General features: G+C 31.1%; 2 protein-coding genes across 2 annotated transcripts; one reads left to right on the top strand and one right to left on the bottom strand.

Moving 5' to 3' along the window:
* Positions 1-5,575: 5,575 nt before the first annotated feature.
* LOC114395858 (pentatricopeptide repeat-containing protein At3g02330, mitochondrial-like) lies at positions 5,576-8,936 on the top strand. The gene has a single exon (XM_028357725.1). It carries the CDS (start codon positions 5,780-5,782, stop codon positions 8,297-8,299), a length of 2,520 nt encoding a protein of 839 aa, XP_028213526.1. The 5' UTR covers positions 5,576-5,779; the 3' UTR covers positions 8,300-8,936.
* A 1,106-nt stretch (positions 8,937-10,042) lies between these two features.
* Positions 10,043-15,474, bottom strand: LOC114396765 (WPP domain-interacting tail-anchored protein 1-like). The gene is made up of 5 exons (XM_028358913.1): positions 15,311-15,474; positions 14,570-15,115; positions 13,020-14,173; positions 11,983-12,087; positions 10,043-10,492 (listed from the first exon to the last, which is right to left on the bottom strand). Exons 2-5 carry the CDS (start codon positions 15,072-15,074, stop codon positions 10,304-10,306), a joined length of 1,953 nt encoding a protein of 650 aa, XP_028214714.1. The 5' UTR covers positions 15,075-15,115; positions 15,311-15,474; the 3' UTR covers positions 10,043-10,303.
* Between the last annotated feature and the right edge of the window lie 5,047 nt (positions 15,475-20,521).

The following is a 20,521-nucleotide window of genomic DNA, read 5'->3' as shown; positions in this document are numbered from 1 at the left end:
TTTTAATTAATCTTAACATCACAGAGATTTTTTGAGTTCATGCAACAAGTCAAGACCTTAACATTGTGTACCACCAACCACTGAAACCACAGAAAATTAACTTTGAGGTAAAAATACAGAAATATTCTTAGATACACCGGTAATAGTAGATAATATATTATATTCTTAGATACACCGGTAATAGCAGATAATATACTATTGTTGCATCATACCACTTGTTTAAGTCTTTGGACATATATATAATAATGATAAAATTGGTGAATATTTTATACTAATATTATGGTGACTAAAAAAAATTATAAGAAATTAAGTTAAGTTAAAATTTAAATTAATATGTGGCATATTAAGATATAAAATTAATAATAAGAGACTAAATAATAGCAATCCATGCTAAAGAAAAAGAAAAAGAAAACATACAAGTTACACATAAAAAGAAAATTGTTGAACTAAAATATTATAATTTAATAGAATTCAATTCAAAATAATCTTCTACCACCATCTTTTGTTAGTTTTAGAATAATTTGACTAATTCTTTAATCATCCAAACTTTTAAATTGAATGGATAAAACACTGATCTATAGATTATTTTTTTTCAAATGATTGACCAATTCATGGATTTTATTGGCACTTTAGCTGGTTAGTTCTTTTTTTAAGACAATTGTTGTTGATTTAGAGTAATAAAAAAATACTAACTTCATTTGCATACTTTTGAGGCTTAACTTTATGAGAGAAAACAATTTTTTTCAACTAAATAGAATAGCGATTTTTATTTTATGGACATCGATCGAAATCAGAATAAGGCTTTAAAAAACAATTGAAGCAATGCAACTGAGTACCTTTATTAATGTCATATTGTAATAACTTATTTTTGTGGTAATGCACAATCATTACCCTTTGTTTGATAGAGAGAAAGGAAGGAAGAGGAGGGGAAATAAATAGGTAAGAAAAGAAAGGAAGAGAAATAATAAAGAAATAAAGTAAAATTGTTGGGTAATGAAAGAAGATTGTATGTCTAGCACATATGTAATAAAGTACTCCATCATGAATTGGTTTGTGCTAAACTTTTAACTGTTCTGTGAAAGAAACATTGGATAAGTGGACAGATCAAGAAGCTTTGGTCCAAAATTTGTGGATTGACAACTTAATATTGGAAAGGAAATGCCCTGTTCTTCTTTACCATGACAACCTTTCCTTATGTCTATATTAGGCTAGGCACTAGCACTCAGATACAAAAGATTCTCATTGCAGAAAAGCATAAGGGTGGGCTTTATTGTGATTTTAGCCGTAGATGTTTTAAAAATGGAATATTATTGGATTGTATGGCAAATATAATGTGGCAAAATTCACGCAATAAACTCAGCATAAAATATTACATGACGCATGGAAACTAATATGATTCTATATTTATAAAATGATGTTACTTTTGTAATTTTATTTTTCATTTGGGTAGACCGTACGTCTTCCCAAACTATTATCATCATTTTTTATTAATGAAGTTCAATTTTTTTTTTACAATGATTGCACCAAGATTAAAATTTATTATTTCATGCATATTATTCAAATCATCCATTGTTAAATCAATTCTAGTGGGTTATTTATAAGGCTTAGTTGATTTTGTTTTTTTTATTTCTAGAAAATTCTCAATTTTCTTATTTATTTCATTTTAATGTTTTAAAATAAATTTTCATTTTTTTATTATCAAATAGTAGCTTCTCTTTGTCTTTTTTTCCCTCATTCAGAAATTAAATAAAACAAAGTCATGATATTTAAAAAGATGAAATAAACTTACAATATTTGGAGAGAACAAATAGAAAAAAAAATACTACGGAAAATCATTTGATAAAGAAAAAAATTATGAAAAACTTGTATAAAAAGAATGGAAAATAAAGGAGTAAAGTATCAATCCAAAAAGTTGTGAAATTTGAAGGGACTGAATGCATAATAACCACTTGACCAACTTTCAAAATCAAGTGTTCACATCCATACCGTACTACACGTTAAAATATAAAAATTAAAATTAATTTATATGCCCATTTTAATTATTTAAAATTCATTTTATCAGAATCAAACTTATCTAGCTTTAAAACAATCTATTGCAAGCCAGTATAGCTGCTTATATTCTTCCAAGGGTAGCTATTGGCAAGGTTACTCCATCATTTTATCACTTTTTTTTCTTGTCATGATATATAATATGAAGTATTCCCCTCAGAAGTCATAATTAATTTTTGTCAGATATCATAAAGACATGAAAAGTAAATATTATTTTTTAATATGATCTATTGTTATTTTTTTGTCAACATTTGAATTGCTCTTACCATCAATACCAAAATGTTATGCTGCTGTCAAAAAATAAAAAATAAAAATCAACCAACCCTTAATTAAGATGTGATGTCTTTTAATATTATTTCAATTAGCACGCATATTTTACCTTGACATAAACTTCCAGTTGAAAACAAAATTCTTTACAAATGATACCATTGATATTCCACATGTCTATCAATACATTGAAAACTTTAAAGGTGAATACAAATTTTTTGAAACTTCATTTTTGTATTTAATAAAATGTACGCTTCGAATTCAAGTATTGCAATAATTAAATGTACGCTTAATTTTTGTGCAAGAAATCTCGGACTGGGTTGCTTAAGCCATCAACTTTTACATTTGAATGTTTATTTTATTTTTCACGTTTGGATATTGACGTCCAAATACCAAACATCAAAGAGCCTATTTTGCACCCTATAAAGCAAGTGCATGTAAACCTTAATTCACGTTCTTGTAAAAATAAACTTCAATCCGCGTTCAAGCTTAACTTTGAAAGAAAATAATTTGTAAGATAGTATTTTTTTTTTCTTTCGGTTTTAGCCCTCTTGATTCATCCTAACTAATTGATAAGAAAAGAAAATGAACTTTAGAGAAAATATTGCAACTAGGCAGCTTTTGGTCTATTTTTTTTTTCTTTTTAAAGAGAAGTTTTTTTTTTTTTGGTGAATGAAAAGGGGAGACCCCTAAGAAGTATCCATTAAAAACCATGAGAAAACGTGATAGAAGATAAATCTAAGGACAAACCAAACTTAACTAAACAATCTGTAACTTGATTTCCTTCTCTTACCTCCAAGTTCTAGGAACTTGAGTATCTCTTGACTTAAACTAAAGCATGGATGGTAAGTAGAAAATCCATTAGTGAGCAGGTGTAATGGCTACTTTCGAGTCTGATTCTACTTGAAACTGTTGGAAACCATGACTTCAAGCAATCTGCACACTGATTTTAATGGTCCACAATTCAGCCATGACAACAGAACAAAATCCAATTTTAAGGAGAAGTTAGATCAAATATTTGTTCACAAAAACTCTTAAAAGTAAAAGGACTTTGTTTATAATATTAAAAAAACAAATAAAAAAGAGATTAAAAAAAGTTAAGTTTTCTAGCTTAGTTGTGACTTTTCAATGACTTATTTATTAGTTGTTAATAAGCTAGGACAGCCTTTGAATCCAGCTATGTTGGTTTTACCTTCTTAGGAACTATTTTTTTTTCTTTTATAACTTTTTTTAACAAACAATGCTCCCTTATATTTTCAATGGCTTTATAATTACAAATTCACTTAGTGACATGAAAAAGAAACAATCTCCTAGAAGAAGTGTTTACGTTTAATAACTTTGAAACTTTAATTTCATTAACAAAGTGATTTTTACAAAGTTTATTGTTTGCAAATTATTATTAAAACAATTTTTTTAATCAAGGAAATTTCATGTAAGTTAAATTAATTTATACAATATATTTATTTTATAAATATACTTTTTTCCTTAAAACTTTTTATTTTTAATTTTAATTTAAAAAATAACTTTTAAGTAGGAAAGAAACAACACCTAACAAGAAATCACTTACATCACTTCAATTTTTGTGTTCATTTCCTATGATTACAAATGCGTTTGTTTTTTTTATTTCCAGACCTCAAATAAACATTCAACATGAATTTATCACTCACATTCAACAATCAATAAAACACAGATTCACTACATTCACATGTAATTAATTTCTCAAAACTGTAAGAAACTCACTTGGGCTAATCGAGTAATTTTCCTTTCTCTGTGGTCTTATTTTTGGCATGTTTGGCCTCAAATTAAACTGACGATTAGACAACTCTTGTCTTCTCAGCTTTGAAATTGTTTATGTTCTCTATTAAGACCTTTTTTTCTTGAAAACATTACCCTTTACCTCTCATCTACATGTCATGGTACATATGTGCTTGACAATCTTCTTTCATAGTAATACTCATAAGCAATTTTTATATTAATTACTAAATGAAAAAAAATAGAATGAAAATAAAATTGTAAAGTTATTTAATTTGAAATAAAGAAAAGGAAGAAACATACATTTTTAAGAAAATAACCGTTTGCCCTTACATTACAACAGTTTTTTTTTTCTTACCATGGGTTGTTTATTCAAAAATCTTACACGTAAAACAAGTCATATAATCCATTATGGATAGGTTATAATTAATTTTATAGTCCTTCAAAAAAGTTTCTAACTTTTTTCGTAATCATATAATCGTTTATGTTTATGGCATAACCAATTAAATGACATTAACACATGCACCACTGATTGCAGAGGGGGTAAAATAGGAAAAGCCACGTTACAATAATTATTACTTCTCATTTTCTGGCACTTTAGAGGAAGTTAATTCCTTTGAGCCACGTTATAATTTTAAATTTCTTCATGCTATTTCTCGGAAATCAAACTAATGAAATCCATACTCTTCCACGCTAATCCCTTACTTTTCCCTTTGTTCGGTACAGTCGAAATAGCAACGAAAGAAAGAAAAGATGGGGAAATTATGATGAAATTACTGTGTATCCACAGTTTGGTACGGGAAATTCTTAATACCGCCGATGCATCCACACAAAATCATTTTTTCTCTCAAGAATGTTTTCTATAATGCAAAATACATAAGCCATACCAATAATATATATATACCTATCAAATCATTCTTAGTTAAATATTTCTCTTTTATTATATTTGATTTCTTTTCAATTAAAAAACTTCAATTTTTACTTTACTTTTCACGTATCTCTTCTCACATACTAAAATAGTGTTAATTTATTGATTAAAATTTTTTTAGTTTATTTTTTTTTTACCTCCTTTTTCGAAAGAGCACAACTGCACAAGATGCTTTAGTCTTGTTAGCTTTGAAAAAGTATTTCCTATTTTATTTTTTAAATAATTACAAAATATACTATTTATTTACTGTTTTATGTTTTTTTTATATTTTGTTGGATAAATTTTTCAAACGAAAACAATGTGATAAATTTTATAATTATTATAAAAATAAAAAAATAGAAAATGCTTTCTAAATGAAAAAAAAGACGTTAATTTTCCCCATTTTCCCTGCACTTTGTATTTCTATATTCAAAGAAAAAATAATAAGTATGATTAAATCGCATTATTTTGTTAAAGGAATCTAGTTTGGTTGAACATTATTTTCGATAACTCTTGCAGATTAAAAAAATTGCATTATTTTTCTTGAGCTTGTTTATTTTGTTATTTTTTACTTTATTTGTTTATTTGGAAATTGGAATTATCTTCTCTTAGAACACTGGGAAAGGGAAAGAGAATCAAAACTGTTGTTTTGAAGTATGAAAATCCCGCCAATTCATGCACAGTACTACAATAGTGAGTAGATGTTACAGCGTACTGTGTCTTGCAAGGCTCAACACTTCTCCACCAAACTCACTCATCAAAACCCTGTCACTGCCTGCATTTTGTACTCTTTAATCAACCCAAATGAACCCCACCAAGAAATTAACATTTTCCCACATTCTCCAAAAATGTTCTAACCTTAAAGCTCTGAATCCTGGCAAACAAGTCCATACCCAGATGATTGTGACTGGTTTTGTGCCCACCATCTATGTTGCCAACTGCTTACTTCAATTTTATTGCAAAAGTTCCAAAATGAACTATGCATTCAAGGTGTTTGACAGAATGTCACAAAGGGATGTAATCTCATGGAATACTTTGATATTTGGGTATGCTGGGATTGGGAACATGGGGTTTGCACAGTCTTTGTTTGACTCAATGCCTGAGAGAGACGTTGTTTCCTGGAATTCTTTGCTCTCTTGTTACTTACATAACGGTGTCAATCGAAAGTCAATTGAAATTTTTGTCAGGATGAGATCACTGAAAATCCCACATGACTATGCTACATTTGCCGTTATTCTGAAAGCTTGTTCGGGTATTGAAGACTATGGTTTAGGGCTTCAGGTGCACTGCCTTGCAATTCAGATGGGTTTTGAGAATGATGTGGTGACAGGCAGTGCTCTAGTAGATATGTACTCAAAATGTAAGAAACTAGATGATGCCTTTAGGGTTTTCCGGGAAATGCCTGAGAGAAATTTGGTATGCTGGAGTGCTGTAATTGCAGGCTATGTTCAGAATGACCGGTTTATTGAGGGATTAAAATTGTTTAAGGATATGCTGAAAGTGGGTATGGGGGTGAGTCAATCTACCTATGCTAGTGTATTCAGGTCTTGTGCTGGATTATCTGCATTTAAATTGGGCACACAGTTACATGGTCACGCTCTAAAGTCTGATTTTGCGTATGACAGTATAATTGGAACTGCCACATTGGACATGTATGCAAAATGTGAGAGAATGTTTGATGCCTGGAAGGTATTTAACACATTGCCTAATCCCCCTCGGCAATCTTATAATGCCATTATTGTTGGATATGCTCGCCAAGATCAAGGTCTTAAAGCTTTAGATATTTTTCAGTCTTTACAGAGGAATAATCTTGGCTTTGACGAAATTAGTTTGTCTGGTGCTTTGACTGCTTGTTCAGTGATCAAACGCCATTTGGAGGGGATCCAGCTACATGGACTAGCTGTCAAATGCGGTTTAGGGTTTAATATTTGTGTTGCAAATACAATTTTAGACATGTATGGAAAATGTGGAGCTCTGATGGAAGCTTGTTTAATATTTGAGGAGATGGAAAGAAGGGATGCTGTGTCTTGGAATGCGATCATAGCAGCTCATGAGCAAAATGAAGAAATAGGGAAAACACTTTCACTCTTTGTTTCAATGTTGCGATCAACAATGGAACCTGATGATTTTACTTATGGCAGTGTTGTAAAGGCATGTGCTGGTCAACAAGCCTTAAACTATGGTACGGAGATCCACGGAAGAATTATTAAGTCTGGGATGGGGCTAGACTGGTTTGTTGGCAGTGCCCTTGTAGATATGTATGGCAAGTGTGGGATGCTAATGGAGGCAGAAAAGATCCATGCCAGACTGGAAGAGAAAACAACTGTTTCCTGGAATTCAATCATTTCAGGATTCTCATCACAAAAGCAAAGTGAAAATGCTCAGAGGTATTTTTCGCAGATGCTGGAAATGGGCATAATACCTGACAACTACACATATGCTACAGTTCTTGATGTTTGTGCAAATATGGCTACCATAGAACTTGGAAAGCAGATTCATGCTCAAATTTTAAAGCTACAGCTGCATTCAGATGTGTATATTGCCAGCACACTTGTAGATATGTATTCAAAGTGTGGAAATATGCAGGATTCCAGGCTAATGTTTGAGAAGGCACCAAAGCGGGATTATGTGACTTGGAGTGCCATGATTTGTGCATATGCATACCATGGTTTTGGAGAAAAAGCCATTAATTTATTTGAGGAGATGCAGCTTTTAAATGTGAAACCAAATCATACAATTTTTATTTCAGTCCTCAGAGCTTGTGCACATATGGGTTATGTGGACAAAGGGCTCCATTACTTCCAGAAAATGCTAAGTCACTATGGTTTAGATCCCCAAATGGAGCATTATTCGTGTATGGTAGATCTATTAGGGAGGTCAGGCCAAGTAAATGAAGCTTTGAAGCTTATTGAAAGCATGCCTTTTGAAGCTGATGATGTAATATGGAGAACTTTGCTCAGTAATTGCAAGATGCAAGGGAATGTAGAAGTTGCAGAAAAGGCATTCAATTCTTTATTGCAGTTGGACCCTCAAGATTCTTCTGCTTACGTTCTTTTAGCAAACGTATATGCTATCGTAGGGATGTGGGGTGAGGTCGCAAAACTAAGAAGTATAATGAAGAACTGTAAGTTAAAGAAGGAGCCAGGTTGTAGCTGGATTGAGATCAGAGATGAGGTACACACATTTCTTGTTGGAGACAAGGCACATCCAAGATCTGAAGAGATATATGAGCAAACTCATTTACTTGTGGATGAGATGAAGTGGGCTGGATATGTTCCAGATATTGATTTCATGCTTGATGAGGAGATGGAAGACCCATATTAGGGGCTCAAAACTACCGTTTGTAGTGAGAGGTAATAATGTAGTGAAGATTTCAAACACTGCTTACAATGGCTTAATGGAGATTCCCCTACACTCAATGGTGCTTGAATTGTGCTGTTTCACATGCTGAGATTGATCCATATTTCCCTGCATTGAATAGTGGCTTGGGCTAATTAGACCCTCAACATGGCTCTGGCTGGCAATAGTGGACCTCACCGAGAGTTTTGGGGGAGGTTATCGAGCAATCTGATTACCTCCAATACATACATGCAATAAGATTCATCATCCATGCAGATTTGTCGCGAGATAAATACACACTTGAATGTGATTTGGAGGAGAGCATCCAAGCATGTGATAATCTATATCTAAGGAGAAAACATGTAATTAGATTCTCCAGATGTTCTTCACTCTATTCATAAACCAGATACAAATTTTCATTCTGTGGGATCGTTATGAACTGATTCATGCAAACCATCAAATGAGACTGGTGGGTAGATCTAACTCATACTCATTTTAAGTGGCGAGAACTTTTTACACTGATACTCTAGCTTTACTTGTAGCTTGACAGACCATACAGTATGTTCTCTAGCACAAAAGTTTAACGAGTTTCAAATGAAATAAAATCACAATTTTGTTGTCAGTGTTCTTTTTTTTTCTATATATATATCAAAAAATTGTTATCAAGACTTGAACATGGGACATGCATATACTCAAATCTCCATCCTTCAACCAGAACGTTATCAGTGCTTATATTAGAAATTGGCAAAGAATAACATTTATTTCGATTTTGTTCTTAATATCATTCTAAGCTGAGCAACCCTATTCCGTTGTATTAATCATAAATTTAATATGATTAGACTCTTTATTTTAAGCAGCTCAAACACTTCAGCCGTTATTCTTCTGCATTTGCATCTGCATATCATCCAAAGCAACAAAGATTGAACAATTTCACTCTTTGGAAGTTACTGTCAAGTGTTGTTAACCTGCTCCAGGTATTGATTTCCGGTTCTGAAATTTTATATCATCTTTCGTAGCCTGGTGGAAAATTGATAATTCCACTGGTCAAGACCCTCAGCCAAAATTCAAAATTGGTTATCATTATAATACCATCATTTCTTGAGCATTATTTGTTCTGCTTCTGTTTCTCTTGGCATGTTAAAATTTGCTTTCGTTATCAAAGTGAAACTTCGCTTTGGCTAGGATTGAAGGTTGGAATTTGGCTCCATCAAAGTGAAACTTATGCCGATTAATCCACTGAACAATGGCATAGTGGGTCAGATTATGTCAGAACTTAGAAGTGAAAAAGTGTGAAAAAGCTTTAAAAAATATTTTTTATTTCTCTCCTAAATGCAGCCTTAACTCCCTTAAAAAAAGTAATTTATTTGCTAAATACTATATTTTAAAAAAAAAACATTTCCATAGTTTGTAATTTTATGGGAAAAAAAATCTGACAGAATCGTCCGCATCATTTTTAAAAATGCATACTGGGAATTGGCATCCAGCAAGTCCACACGACAGCGTGGATCATAAGTCCATAACCAATAACAAATTATGTGCACCTTTACATATGAGGAGGCACCAATGCTATTCATGTGGCATTAAAAATTTCTCTTCACCAGACCTTAAATTAGGACTGACTTCTTATCTTGTTTTCTAATAATACAATTCACAAAGTTTGGCATATCCCTCTAGCCATAAACAAAAAGATCGCACCAAAAAAGATTTTTAAAAAATAAATCCATCCTATGGCAATAAAAGTATAGACTCAAAACTTGTTAGAAGAGATAAGGATCATATCTACCACAATCATATACTCCATTAGAACAAAATTTGATTGATATGGCTACACAATGACTAGCATTGAAACCTACAATGTCAATGGCCTTGTAACCTATACTAACCTGGCATTGTGGTATTTGAGGTTGGGGGATTCCATCCATCCACACCTCATTCCCCAATTCCCCACCTAGATCTCAAAAAACAAGGGAAAAAACTCTGACCATTCATTCAAAGATTGGCATCGACATTCAGATAAGTCACGGCTGAAAACAGTAAGACAAGCACTAATAACATGAATAAATGCTTAAAATTAAGAACTCCTGCATCTATTCTCCTCACAGTACCAGCATCTGGCATAGTATCTGTAAACTTTACTTCATTATCATTTGTAGATGAATTTTTCCAAGTTCTGTCCACCTGGGAAAAGAAAATAGGAGCAATGATTAGCACATTGATCTGTTGACATTTTTCTTCTATGTGTTTTAATTTGTTTTAAGCATTTAGACCCTCTTTGATTTAAATCCGTGAACTTGTTATAAACTTCAGAAAGTGGGTTGACAGAAATGATAAAATGTTACATTTAATCTTCTAGTGTATATAATAATACTTCCCCTAAAGTAAATACAGTATAGGGAAAAATGGAAACACTAGAAGGGAACTAATCAGCAGATCTAATAACATTTCAGTGTCTTCTTTCTCTTTGGATCAGAATTCTACTAAGAATCAGGTGCTAACATAAGATAATGTCATAATGTGTACTCAAGTTTATTTTCTATCCGCATTTATTGTAGAGGAAGAAAAGGTCTATTCAGCCAAAAATTAGAGTCAACACTCAACAGTTAAATTTATGACAGAAAACATTGCATGCAGCACAGCTTGTTATCCATGAAACTGCATTTTATGCCAACACAAGTGGTGTTGGGAAAAAGTCCCATATCGGCCACCCACCATTGTTGTTCACGCACCAAGCCCAAAAAGGGCTGGGCGTGAGGGGGTGTGTTGGGAAAAAGTCTTATATCAGCTAAAAATAAAGCCAAATTAGAATATATAAATGAGGGGCAACCCTTACCCCTTGAGCTAGCTTTTGGGGTTGGGTTAGGCCTATACTCACATTCTTAACATCCTAAGAAGTGGTGTTTCACATTTCATAAAACTTTTAGCTACATCTATGTATCTAACTGATAGCAATAAGTGACACTTTTCCATCTTATTAAAAAGTAGATTCCCTACAAAAAGCACTAGTAATGATTAAAAAAAATCAACTTTACATATCCTGCCATGGATGTTAGTACTTTCAAATAACATATACTTCCACCAGCAGAAATGCTCCCATAATCCTCCCAACCCCACCCACAAATAACGAAGCAAGTGCACACACAACTTTTAGTGTATATTTTCTTTAAAAATGAAAAATAAAGAGAAGCCATTATGACAAGTTTTAAATATTGTTGAATAAGAAAATTTTGCCACTTAGCTGTAGTTTCAACAACCATAAGTCTAACACATGCGAGATCCACAAGTATAATATTGCTAAGACCTTGCGGCAGTAATAGTAAGACACAAAAGGCCAAAAGCCAGCAAATCCACCACTGATCCCCAAAACTAATTTCTTGTTAAGTCACAAGTTTTTTTCTAAAACAATTATGCTTTTGAAGAAAGTTATATTTGAAATTTGTTGCCCTGAGAAAGAGAAGCTGACCTTTTGTATATTTTATAAGTACCCAAGTAGCCAACTATAATCAAGATAATCCTTTTAGAACATGTAAAAAAAAGTTTTAAAAGAATTAGGTAAAAGAACATGTATATTTAAGCTGACTAAACTTTTAAGTTAACTTACTCAGGAGATTCTTGCACATCAGCCACATGTAACAATAAAAATCAAAGATAATAAAGTCTGAAGTACCAACCTCATGGTCAGTAGCAAAAGTCACAGTAACTTCTTGAGAAGGATGCTTATTTGTCTGCTTTAGCTTCACTACCAATATTTTGTTCTCACTTGCTAAGGAGGACAGCTGCAGACAAAGTACAACAGTTTCAACTATTTAGCGGAGCATACATATTTTTACTACTTTTTTCTAGCTTCTAGTGAGGTGAACACTTTTTGGTGAAAGGATATCTTTTTGGTTGGGGCCTGGGTTTTAGTGGGCTCTTATTCCGTTCTTATTGTTCTCTGTGTACATCTTGTACAGGAGGTTTTGTAATTCTTCTTAAACCTCATTAATATATATACTTTTGCTTTCCAAAAAAAAAAACAATTTCAACTAACCATGAACTGGTATAAAATAAAGCCCATAAGAAATCCAGTTAACCTTTTGCTAAGATTGAGTTCTTAATAGTAATACCAAAAGATTTTCCCTTTTGAATATCTCACATTTCATCACATGATTCAAAATTTTCAATCATATTTGTTATAAAGTCTTTCAGTTTTGTATTTGTTTTTCTACCTCTTCAATCAAGATGGCTTAAATGTTTTTGAAAAATAAATGCATCCCAATAGTCAAGTAAACCACTGCCAAATTTCCATCCTCTGAATTCTCCATTAAGTTGAGATGTTTAAATTAAAAATAAATTGGAACAACTCTATACATGAAAAATATATTAGTCAAAATCTAAGGTGTAAAGTGGAAAACTCAAGGAAGGGGGAAAAAAGGCTATGCTTGTTTAGTTGTTATTGTTATTCACAAACTGACCCAACAAACAAAGCATCATGTAGTTCCGTACATAGTTATATTCATACAACATTCAGACTCAGTCATTATACTATGCAAAATAATCGATTCCATTTGAAGTCCTAGCTGTTTCTGTTGATTAATGAGCAAGAAACACTTAAACTTAACATCATGCAGACCAGAGACCTAGCAGCCTATAAACAATCCCCATCACAGATCCATATGGTTTTATTACTTTATGGCCTGAAATAATATTTCAAAAGCCTGATCTTTACCTGCTTATTAAGACGCTCTCTCTCAACAGCCAGCTGCATCACCAAATTTTTGAATACTTTGGTCTGCTTTCCGATATCTTTTGCAGATGCCACTTTGGCTTCCTCCACTTGGTGTAGTGATCCCTCCAAGCATTCCAATCTACTCCTCGAGAAGTTTAATTCCTCGTTTAAATCACTATTAGATTCAGATAATATGATGCATTTCTCCTCTGCACTGTCAGCCCGACTCTCAGCTTTAGAAACCTTTGACTTAAGATCCTTTATCACATGCTCCATATCTTTAATTGTGGAATACAACATACTTTGCTTCTCTTGACTAGCTTCAGCAGATGCTACTGCTTGCTGCAGCTGTAAATCGGATTCCCTTAGCTGCCTCTCAAGTGACTCTACCCTCTCAGATTTGCCACCACCATCTTTCAAAAGAGCCAACTGCTTGTTGAGTTCATCGTTAGTCTCTGTCAATAACTTACACAGAGATTCTGCAGTATTAGCCCGACTTTCCGCATTAGATACATTTTCTTTCAATTCAACAATAACTTCTTCCATGTCTCTCACTTCAGAACACAGAATATTATACTGTTTCTGATATTCATCAGCAGAAGCCTTCACATTCAGTACCTGGCATTCAGATTCTTTTAGCTGCTTCTCAAGTGAACACACCTCGACGCTTAAAGCAACAACCTGAGAATTGGCAAGAATTAGTTTATCATTCAATTGTTCAATCTTGTCCGAAACAACATCCTTCTCTTTCAATTGTTCTATACAAGTTTCAAGCTTAGTTCTGAGTTCAGATTCACGCTGACTTAAACCATTCAAATTGAACTGGGAAATCTGAAGTCTACCCAACAGTTGTTTTGAAATTCCCGTCAGTATCTCACTTGCATTATCTGCCTCAAGCCATCTCTCACAAGCATCAGTTGCTTCTTCCTCCATGAGAATTAGCTCTTGTTCTAAAGAAACCATCTTTTGTTTTAGCTTTTCTTCAATTTGCCTTGAGTCGATGAAATTCTTCTCAAGATCTATTTCATTTGCTAAAGATTTCTCTAGCATCCTCAGAACATGTCTTTGTTGCTCAGGTGTTTGCATGTTTATCACTGTGCTTACATTTAAAGATTCATCATCCTCTAAGATGATCTCACCCTCTTCAACATTATCTGTTGTCATTAAAAAAGGGTAATAAATATTTATCAGAAACAGATAATTATTTAGACAAAGATATTCTTATTGCTCACACATTCATCGAGAATCAACCATATTGAGCAAATCGGCCCAATTTTCTTCACAATTTTTTTTCTTCTAAGAAAAGAAGAAATTCATTAATGCAAGAGAGGAGTTCCCCCTTTATTCCACAAACAACTTCACGTGGAAATTGAAGTGGACCCCCCAGAATATGATGGGACAGACATAAAAGATTTCTTAGAAATAACCTTTTTTCTAACAAAACTTAATGAAAACGACAAAATCATGAAATAAATAACACCAAGCAATCAATGTGCCACCAAAAAATAAAACCTACATAAATGAATCAATCAATGAGATCTTCCACATACCATTTCCTCCCCTCTTATAAGAAGACAGAGTCCTCTCAAAACTAGCAGACTGTTTCTTAATCTCTGAAAACTGCATCTCAGACTGCCTCAAACATTGCTCAGAATCAACCAACTTGTCTTGCCAAGTCTTGCAAGAGGCCACCCTCTCCCCAGAATCAGCAATTTCAGCATGAAGGGTGTCCAGGAACCTATCCAATTCCACAATCTCAGAACCCAACACCCCACACAACAGATCAAACTCCAGAAACTTCCCAACACAATCCATGTTGTCCACATCATTGTCTTCTTTCTCCAGATCCAAGCCCTCCAATTCAAACCCAAGAGTTTCCAAGTGCATCACAAAATTGCTAAAGTTTGCAACTTTCTCAGAGAAACATGCAACATTCAATTCCAGCCCAGTGAGCACTGTGACAATGTCATCACCCAGATCCCCAATCGCTTCTCCACTGGATGAAACACCTCCAAGATCAATATCAACAGTGTCTTCACCACTTTGGGTGTCCATTGTTCGAATCCAACACGTCAAAACCTGTTGTTTTCTGGAACCTGGGAGGAAACCCAAGTATTAAAATTCAAAAAGATTATATATTTAAGCCACAAAGTGAATATAATTTATTGTAACCACCAGGGGGGAGATCAAATTTGCAAATTTAAAAGGGAAAAGAGAAATGAATGGAGAACGTTAAGTTGAATGAACGATTAGAATTTTTCCCATAATTGAAGAAGGAAATGGAACCATACCAATTGAAAAGTGGGGAATTTGAAGAAGAGGAAGAAAAACGGGTCGGTTTGGAACACTGAATTGCTGATATCCGATGACAGAGACGGTTGCGCCCTAACCAGAAACGATACACTTGCCCCTCAGTGTTAAACGAAACGTTTCGTCTCCTTTTTCTTAACACACTAAATGGGCACACAAAAAAAGTGCATGTCACCTTTTTTTTTCATTGACAAAAAAAACAAAGCCTAATGGGCAAGGTGTTGTCTTGTTTGGGGCCAATTTGGGTGTGTTTTTTTAAGGGGTATCTGATTTGTGAGATTATTTCATAAACTTTCTTCAAGTTTAAGATGAATTATACATATAAAAAAAGATGAAAAAAAAAGATGAATCGTAAAATAGTATTTATTACAACTACTTGTTGATTACTATAATTATAAATGATAATTGATGGACTATTAAATATTTAACATAAAATAAATTTTTTATAACTCATTCTATAAGTTTTTTTTGTAAGTACGAAAGAAACTCCAACATATTGATAGAAGTTACCACTTTTTTTATGTGAGGATTGGTAGTAGTTACTTGAAGTGAGCATAATTACTTACTCCCCTCCTCCTAAAATAATTATTGTGAAAGAAAAAATTTGTCTCAAAATAATTGTTATTTTAATTTTTTAATGTAATATTGATTATTTTTTTCACTTATATTTTTTATAACATTAATGATGAGACAGAAAAACAAAAAAAAAGTGAATTAATGATCATAAAGGTTAGTTTGTTAAGATTATTATTCTTTTTATTTCTTTATTTGTTTTTATATAAAATAACGTAAGACGACCATTATAATAACACCAAAGGAGTAAATTAATTTTTATGTTAGACAATGCTTTGAAATACACTAATACAGAGTGATATTGTTTAGTTTTAATTATCTTCAAAAGCTTGTATTTGGATCTGCGGTGAGGATCTACAATTCCTTGAAAATTTTACGTCAAATGTGCCAAATAAAGCAAAAACAAATATGAATTGTTTTACAGTTAATGCATGTTTACAGCTCTATCACGTCTAGATGGATTATTTGTAGACATTCCATCATAGTTCATTAGCGTTTGTCTTATGTCAACAAAAGATGATAATTCGCCAAACAATATCTCCAATTTCGAGTTACCAACAATGACCAATTCTTTTAAAAGAAACACAGACCAATTCCAATTAGACATTTGTTAATCAAGTAATTGTTATGATTAAGTAAAATATAGTAAAAATATACTATGAGTGTCATATTTTCAATGCTCGATCTAATGGGTGCAAGTGCCACATGCCAACGTGCCACCATCAAATTATAGATCTCCTTAATTAAATAATTAATAATAAAATTATTAAAAATCACGTTATAAATATAGTAAAAATATCATAAAGTATATTAATGATTTTTAATAATTTTTATCTTTAATTAATATTCTAAATACACTGGTTATTGTCTTATATTGTATATTCCATATAATAATAACTCATCGTGATTCGCGAGCGAGAAAAGTTGCTTCGGGGTGTAAAGAATGCATGAACACATGAGGTTGATTATGAAACGCGCGTGGAATGTTCTTATCCATTACTTTTTTTAATCAATTTTTTCGTTGATGTTTACCAAATAATTTTTTTTATATATATTCAGCTTAGAGTTTTTTTTTTTATTGAGATTTACCAAATAAACTGTATATTAAATAATGTTTTAACTATTACTATTGTTGACAAAGATTATAAAAGGAATGAATACTATTAAACGAACCTACAAAATTGACTTGTATCAAATATGTACCAATTATGATAAGTAGGAAGAGTCGTGACACCTTTGTATATCATTTCCTCCGATATTTAATTAGAAAATTTGCATCTGTATTAAAAAAAATAAAAACAAATGTATTAATATTTCATTAACATGGATCTAACTTTTTTTTCCCACTATATTCTAAGACATTCTTACAAATAGTGTTTGTCTCTGAATGCCTATAGTACCATGTCAACACAGAAGACAATAATTCTTCCAACAGTTACAAACGTTCCAATCTCTAGCGTGACCGAAGCACTAATTTGAATTAAGTAGACATTTACGAGTAATCGAGCAAAATCAAAGTAAATATATACTACCATGTTAATTAAATTAGGAACTTTAAAATATGTCTATGTTAACTTCATGTCGCAATGAGTACATTTATGGCGTACGTCACAAATTATATTGATTGATGTGGTGATAATCAAATACTTAGGAGAAATAAATGGATTCAAAAGGTGCCGTTTCATAAATTCAAAAATAATATATAAAAGTGAGTGTTCTTTTAAGATAAATTAATATGAAGGCACATTAACTTGAATTTGATAAATATGGATAATGATTAGTCGAAAGTTAAAAAATTAGTAAAAAGTTGAAAATTATTAACTTAATTTATTGATTTTTTTGGTACAAAAACTTTAGACTAGGGGAAGACACACCCCCTTGCAAGTAAGGACTATCAACCTCAACGAAAATTTCTAGTGTGGTTTATATATTGCTTATTAAGTATAAAAAAAAAACTTATAATCAAACTCAAGTCGCAGTTGCTGTGAGCAGATTTGACTAGATATGTTATCATCCATTGGTAACTCATCAACTAATTAGATTAGAAGTATTTAATAAAAATATTTATTTAAATAATTGATAATGATAAAATGATATAAAAATATTATTATATAATTTATACAATTTAATTTTTATAAAATATATATATTTTTACAAATATATAGTTTTTTATGATTTTTGTTAATTCAAAATTCTATTAATTTTTTATATGAATATAATATTTTACTGGAAATTAAAGTAAATAGTGTAAATACAATGATAATTCAAGTAAATAGCGATATATAAAAAAGAGATTACATCAATAAGTAAAAATGAAAAGGTTATAATAAGTTATAAACTTAAGTATTACTTTAACTAGCATGTAAAAAAAAGACTTAATTTTAGTTTTAAAAAATAGGATTATTTTGATTTTATTCAATAAAAAAATGACTTTAGTTCCTGTCAACGTTAATACTGTGTGTTCTAGTCTTTGTTATTAAGTAATTATATTAACTAATAATATAACAACCATATTAACAGTCCAATGACTCAATAATAAATCTAAAAGAGTAATTATGTATAAATCTTTTTAGTAAAGTGTGCTTTAAAACTTTTATATGTTAAAAATAGTTGATAACATTACACTAATTAATGAAATATTTTAAAACAATTTTTGCTAAAAAAAATACACATGAGCACTTTGTTAAACTTTTAAATAAAGTCACAAGTTATTAGTTCCAAATATTAGTATTGTTTCATTAATTAGTGTTACTACTTAAATTTGTGAGATAAACTAATTTAACTTTATCAAATACTTTAAACATAAGAATTTAAAAATACATATTATTAAAAAATTATGCATGATTGTCTTGTTAGCATCTTAAATGATATAATAAGTCATTGAATGCTAAAGAGTTGTTATATGAGTTCACTTGACATGATAGACTAAAACCAAAAATACAAACTAAAACGAAAATAAATTAAAAAATTGATGTATTCAATTGAAGTCAATTTAACCTAATTAAATTTTACAAACTCAAGACTTTATTTGTGGTTCTGCTAGATCGGACGTGCATGTGAAAGATATTTTATAACCTAAATTAATCTAAGACGTCAAAGTTCAAAATGATTTTCTAGTAAGAATATCTTGAATGTAAAATTATTGAATTCTTACTCAGCACGCAGACATGTCTAACCTTATAGCGCCCTCCAATAACATTCATTGTTTTGGTTAATTGCTATAACCCTTAATTAGCTTTAACTAAATTATTTGCTAAAACAGTGATTCCAAATTATTTTATCATAAACTTGTGGTTGCAACTGCAAGGACTTAAAATACTCACTGATTAATCATTTTAAAGTATAAAGAACTTCCGTATCAAGTTTGTTTGTTTCCATTAAATAACGAAGGATTCCATTTCTTTTAAAAAAAAACATACAAGTATATTTTAGAGTATATAATAATAATAATAATAATTAATTAGAAAAACAATATTTTTTTAGGGTAAGAAAAATAATAATTAAAGACTGTAACAAAATACATAATATAAATGAACCACTAATTTCATAATGATTCAATTTTATTCCTATTATTATTATAATTTATTTTAGAAAATATACTCTAAAACTTTAGAAGAGTTCAGTTCAATAATGAGATACTTGCAAATAAGAATAATAAGATGAACTATTATTCCATCAATATTGGTAAACATAAACAAAATAAAAGTATCAAAGGCGAATTTTGGATGTGAACAAAGGGAAGAATTAGCACTTATATTAACTAATAATCCAGGGAAAAACATTATTTTCATTTTTTTTGGCTGAATGAAAACATTATTTTCATCAATGCAACCATTTAACTAAATCTGAGAGTAATTTAAGAAATAAAATAGTGTCCTTAAGGAAGAAAAGAAAAAATGGCTAGAATACAAATGTGATGATGGCTTGTGTTGAAGTGTTGACGTGTTGAAGTGTTGAAGAGTATTATTATATTTATGTGGGGAGTGGTGAGGTTAGATAGATCGAAACGTTCACTGCATTGGTCGGTCATGTGGACCCATTTTTGTTGATGGTGACAGGTGTGGGCCATTAGCTTAGCCCATTGCGTTACCAAAAGTCATTTAAAAAGGGTCACTTCACGATAGCTATACTCCAAGTTCACTATCACATGTCACTGTTAATTATAGTAACTTTTTCTTTATAATTAAACTATTTGCCGCTACTCACACACACTTTCTCAATTTCTTAAAATGTTTTCGAAACCTATAAGAACATGTTCACATAAATAAATGATAACGAGTTATATCTTTTAATTATATAATTTCAAATTTAAATCTTAATTAATTTTTTATATGAAGTAAAGGTTTTCAATAAAAATTAATCATTATTTTTATTAAATACTATTTCGTACTAATAGTATTTAAAAATATATATTTTGGAAGCATTCAGAATAATTTCAGATACTTCCAAGTTCAAGTGGCCACAATACTTATTATATTTTGGAAAGGAACAACAAATGGGGTGTTATGCTGCCTATGGGTAAGTTTTAAATAATAAAAATAAAAAGTTAATGTGAAATTTGAATTTTTTATTTTTTAAAATAAATTTATTTAACGATAAAAATGATTATTTATTTTAAT

Source organism: Glycine soja, chromosome 18 (genome assembly GCF_004193775.1).
Source record: "Glycine soja cultivar W05 chromosome 18, ASM419377v2, whole genome shotgun sequence".
Classification (NCBI taxonomy): domain Eukaryota; kingdom Viridiplantae; phylum Streptophyta; class Magnoliopsida; order Fabales; family Fabaceae; genus Glycine; species Glycine soja.
This window is presented reverse-complemented; position numbering and strand designations above follow the sequence as displayed.

Bases quoted from the DNA above. Each gene is read 5' to 3' on its own strand.
- LOC114395858 (XM_028357725.1), top strand. From the start codon at position 5,780: ATGAACCCCACCAAGAAATTAACATTTTCCCACATTCTCCAAAAATGT.
- LOC114396765 (XM_028358913.1), bottom strand. From the start codon at position 15,074: ATGGACACCCAAAGTGGTGAAGACACTGTTGATATTGATCTTGGAGGT. The intron at 14,174-14,569 runs GTATGTGGAAGA...TAATGACAACAG, and splicing joins TTATAAGAGGGGAGGAAATG to ATAATGTTGAAGAGGGTGAG. The intron at 10,493-11,982 runs GTTGGTACTTCA...TTCTTTTCCCAG, and splicing joins CTTTTGCTACTGACCATGAG to GTGGACAGAACTTGGAAAAA.